Genomic DNA, 5,353 nt, shown 5'->3' on the forward strand with positions numbered 1-5,353 from the left:
GTGGTTTTGAATATGAGGGGCATGTTCTTTTTGTAAAAAAAAAAATATATAAATCATTTAATATGCAGAAAATATATACTTTTTTTTACATTTAAATCAGAAATTTGAGCGAGAGAACAAAACTATTTGGTAGAATTATGAGGTGTTATATATCTATCGAAAATGAAGCAGTTCTTTGTGCGCAGCATGTATGATATATCTGTCTGATATAGCCTATAAAATAACGTATATAGTTTACATAAACATAGTCTATACAAACACTGATAGACAATCAAATAACACACCATAACCATGACACTGTCATCATAATATAAGCATTTGGAAATATCTTAGAATAGATGAAGCCATAACAACGAGTTCTAATGTGTATAGCCCGTATGGCTGTTTGCGTAGAAAATCCTCACTATTCTGAGTATATAAGAAGAGAAAGAAATTGTACTTTCCTTGAAAACCTACCGAAGGCAGACAGATGCGCTCGCACGCGCGCGCACACACACACACACACACACACACACACGCGCGCGCGCGCACGCGCACACACACACACACACACACACACACACACACACACACACACACACACACACACACACACACACACACACACACACACACACACACACACACACAGTCACACACACACACACACACACACCAGCCCACCACCACTGGAGTGAGTAGGAGGAGGAGAAGTGGGCGGGTCCTACGGCATTAGGATGGCCAAGAAGGCAAGACATCGAGCTTCCAATACGCTGATGGCAACAGATAAGTAAAAAGTTGAGCTTCTCCGGACGCACGAGAAGTTAAACACAGACATACCGACCGAAGGCGAAAGAAAAGCGGCTCCCGTTCCGTTCCATTTTACACTCACTGGACGGTGATTATACAAGGCGGCCAGGCAGAGGCTTCAGACTGGGAGAACAGCTTCAAAAAGCACGGCTAAAAAGAAACGGTCTCGTCAACAGGCTCGTGCGTAAAGTTCGTCTATAATTACAGCTAATATATCTTTTTTTTAATTTTATGTGTACGCGAACTGTTTTTCGAAATTTCCTTGTTTATAAGGAAGACCCTGCTATTGTTTTTTTTTTTTTTAGTTTTTTTTAAAAAGTTTAGTTTTGCCATTACGCAGATAATAACTAATGACGGCAGAGGTCCAGCAGCCCTCAGCAGCGCAGACTTCTGCCCAGAGCAGCCCCAACATGTCTGCCCCGGAGAACAAGCCTCATGGACAGCAGCAGACCGCCTCGGCGATGCAGGAGACCGCCTCGTCCACCACGAAAACCAAAAAGACTAACGCGGGGATCCGACGCCCGGAGAAACCCCCGTACTCCTACATAGCCCTGATAGTCATGGCCATCCAGAGCTCTCCGACCAAACGCCTGACGCTCAGCGAGATCTACCAGTTCCTCCAGAGCCGCTTCCCGTTCTTCAGGGGCTCATACCAGGGCTGGAAGAACTCCGTGCGTCACAACTTGTCCCTGAACGAGTGCTTCATCAAGCTGCCCAAGGGCCTCGGGCGGCCGGGGAAGGGCCATTACTGGACCATAGATCCGGCGAGTGAGTTCATGTTCGAGGAAGGCTCCTTCAGAAGGAGGCCCAGGGGCTTTAGGCGCAAGTGCCAGGCACTGAAGCCGATGTACAGCATGATGAACGGCCTGGGGTTCAACCACCTCCCCGAGTCCTACAACTTCCAGGGCAGCGGCGGGGGCCTGTCCTGCGCGCCCAACGGCCTGTCGCTGGACAGCGGCATCGGGATGATGAACGGACACTTGTCGGGCAACATGGACGGGATGGGACTGTCCGGCCACTCCATGTCCCACCTGTCGGCCAACGGCGGACACTCCTACATGGGGAACTGTACGGGATCCACTGGGACCGATTATGCGCATCATGACAATTCCGGTTCCCCGCTGCTCACCGGCGGGGGAGTCATGGAGCCTCACCCCGTGTACTCGAGCTCGGCCTCGGCCTGGGCCCCGGCGCAGTCGGCCTCGCTGAATAACGGCGCGCCTTACATCAAGCAGCAGCCGCTGTCTCCATGTAACCCGGGATCAAACGCATTGCAGCCCAGCCTGCCCACGCACTCGCTAGACCAGTCATATCTGCATCAGAATGGGCACAGTACAGACTTACAAGGTAAAGCCCATTCACTCATAATTCTAGCACTATAAATAGTATAATAATATAGTATAATATATACTAATACAATGCAGCACTGCATGTGCAGCTGGATTTAACAATAAGGGGGAAGTATATGGATTCACAAAATAATAAGCATAAGAATGTTTCTCTCAAAGCAAATGATGGGTCGAAACTATTTAAGCCCAAATTATACTTAAAAGCCTATATATACACACTGATCTAAAATCGTGTAGGCCTAGGCTATTCTGTAAGATATTGTAGCTTTTTTTATTTACAGTCATATAAGCACAAATCTGTTCTCTAAATCAGATTGTTGATGGCCAAATGGAAATTATGCATCGGCGAGCCAATATAGGAGTTTTCTCTTTATAGTTCAACCGCAACTTAATCCGACTTCAAAACATTGTGTTTAAAACCTCACATGTTATTATTTTTTTTAAGAATGGCCTGGAAGTGGTGTATAAAGTATATACATATACGCCTATAATTGAGTGCAAGGGGAACGCGCGTTTGTAAGGTCATAATATAAGATAAAGCGGTGCCAGGCACTGGCAAGGCATGCGATGGATTCAGCCGGTTGTTGCCTGCCGGTCCTCCGGGACTGGCGTGCGAGCAGATAAGAGCAGGCCACTGTCATTATTAAAGCTGTCCCGCCATGCCATGCACGCCACGCACGCAGACTCCATCTCGAGACTTCATTTTGAAAATGTTTTTATCATGGTCATCAAAGGAGGCCGTTATTATAGGCGTATATAACTAGGCCTGCTATGGCCTTTATTCAAAACGATTTGTATAATTATATTAGTGTCAACACAAACTCTCACAGCTCATTTTTATAGTTTGATTAATTGCATTAATTGGAACCAAAATAGGCCTAATGTGAGTGAGTGTGAAAAGAAAAGTGGTTTCCCCGCAAATAATCAATTTAACAAGACGTGCGTTATTTGAATTTATGTAGCTATTATTGCATTCACTATATTTACGTAATTCTTATGATTATCGATTGAGGCCAATATAAGAGATACACATGGATGGACCAACAAAAGCATTAAAGCTTATTGAATCAGTCCTCTTCATTACATCGACAATCCTGAAATATTATATTTATTTCAAGCGAAGTTCTCAAAAGACTTACGCCAGCATTGATTTATAGGCTATACAAAGTGATCACTTTTAGATATATATAGTATAAGGTAATGTATAGTGTGTGTATAAAAATATATGGGCTGTCGTGCCATGGATGTGTGAATAAAACAAAGTGCTCTCTCTCTCTATTTTCTCCAGGCATCCCACGGTACCACTCCCAGTCTCCCAGCATGTGCGACCGAAAGGAGTTCGTGTTCTCGTTCAACGCCATGACGTCCTCGGCCATGCATTCTCCGAGCAGCGGGTCCTACTATCACCACCAACAGGTCTCCTACCAAGACATCAAGCCCTGCGTCATGTGATGAGGAGGATGGTGGTGATGATGACGGCGGCGGCGGCGGGGACACGGCCACGGAGTGGACGGACAAATCAACACAGAGCACAGACTGACTTGAGCCACGAATATGATGACAACCTGACAAGTTCCCTAAACTTGAAAGGAAAGAAAAAAACAAACAAACAACCCCGGCATGAAGAGGAAAGGCATGGCCCCTGAGTCGCCCTGGGACGCGCGCGCGCACTGTGTGTTGTTGTTGACTACCACAACTCAAGGAAAAATAGACTACTTGTACTGTTTTATCCCAACCAGCAAGACGACGGACTCTATGATTACTACAGAAAAGGCTCATCACATAACCAAAAAAAAATCAAAACAAACTGCATGCTATCAACATGGGCCGGCGGGGTTATACTTATAATACCCAGCTGCCGTTTTGGTACTAGCTCTGCGGGCGGATGACTACCACTTAACACCTTTTGTAAAATGTTTATTGATTTTGTTAAATATGTAAATGCACATTTTCATTGATCCGTCAGAAGTTCATTTTTCCCCCCCTTCATTTTTTTTCTTCCCCTTTTTCTCTACCAAATTAAGATTCAAGTTCCGTTTGGACTATACCATATCAGCCTTGACTTTTTAAATATTGGACATTATATATATATATATATATTGTATAAAAAAAAAAGATGAAGGCACTTTTTGAATAGCCTATAAGCGCAACGTTTTATTTATTCTGTAGGCCATATACATATTTTTTAATTTTAGGCGAATTGGCCAAGGATGCTTTATTGGCAATATTTGTCAGATCGCTTTCTTATTTGTTTTAAAATGAAATTTGAAGATATAATGTCAGCACTGTTATGTCGTTTTGTTGTGTGTTGTTAGGTGTATATATGTCATTATTTTCAGCACTGTATGTTAGGAGCATTGAAGGATAGGTTATAGGCTATATGCACCACACCATTTGTATGAAATTAAAGAGCTATCTGACATGCAGTTTAACTAATACTTAAAAAAACAAAAAACAAAAACGGAGATGTATATTTCTGTTTTGTAACGGTTTATTTCATGGCTATAATCCATAAAGCAATCCAGGTTCGCTGATCCATATAGGCGTCGCAAAATGCCAGTAGGCCAAATACAGATAATAATAATTATTGTATCCTTGGGTTTATAATTCAAACGTCCTGCAGTGAACACGAAAATAAATGAACAAATCTGGTTTCCTATACAAAAAGCATAATGAATTAATGTAGACCTATAACAAATAAAACGGATGAAAAGTCACTTCACTGCATGGCCTGCTTTGCTGTGAATATATGTGTAGGCTATAGGATCTCTTCCATGCATTTAGTTAGTGGTAAGAAACTCCCAGTCAGAGTCAGTATAGTGCAAATCCAAATGCATTCAGATAATAACGTTTCCTCTGAGCTTTTTGGCCAGACCATGCTGCTCTTACTGAAATGTACAGTATAGGCTACTAATGTACAGTACCATAGCCCTGCCTTCATGGTCAAACTAAAGTAAATTGGTATATATTGCCTTGAATACATCTTTACAAAGTCTATAGTAGGGGTTCCCAAAGTGGGGTCCCTGAGTGAGTTCCAGGGGGTCCCCAGCTAAATGATAGTGTGGTTCCATTTGTTCACTCTCAGAGTTAAATTAACATTGATTTTACAATATAAATTGGGGGTCCCAGAGATAGAAATGCCATTAAATGGAGGTCCGTAGACTAATATTGCAATTATGCATGTCAAACTGGGGGTCCTTGAAATTAAATGGGTT

At 43.1% G+C, this 5,353-nt stretch overlaps 1 protein-coding gene across 1 annotated transcript; it reads left to right on the plus strand.

Annotated features, from left to right (window-relative positions):
• Positions 1–776: 776 nt before the first annotated feature.
• On the plus strand, positions 777–4,829 carry foxf1 (forkhead box F1). Its single transcript, XM_083791625.1, has 2 exons — positions 777–2,136; positions 3,427–4,829. Exons 1-2 carry the CDS (start codon positions 1,140–1,142, stop codon positions 3,588–3,590), a joined length of 1,161 nt encoding a protein of 386 aa, XP_083647751.1. The 5' UTR covers positions 777–1,139; the 3' UTR covers positions 3,591–4,829.
• The last annotated feature ends 524 nt before the right edge of the window (positions 4,830–5,353 follow it).

The sequence above is a fragment of the Protomyctophum parallelum genome, assembly GCF_964188405.1.
Source record: "Protomyctophum parallelum genome assembly, chromosome: 2".
In the NCBI taxonomy this organism is placed as follows: domain Eukaryota; kingdom Metazoa; phylum Chordata; class Actinopteri; order Myctophiformes; family Myctophidae; genus Protomyctophum; species Protomyctophum parallelum.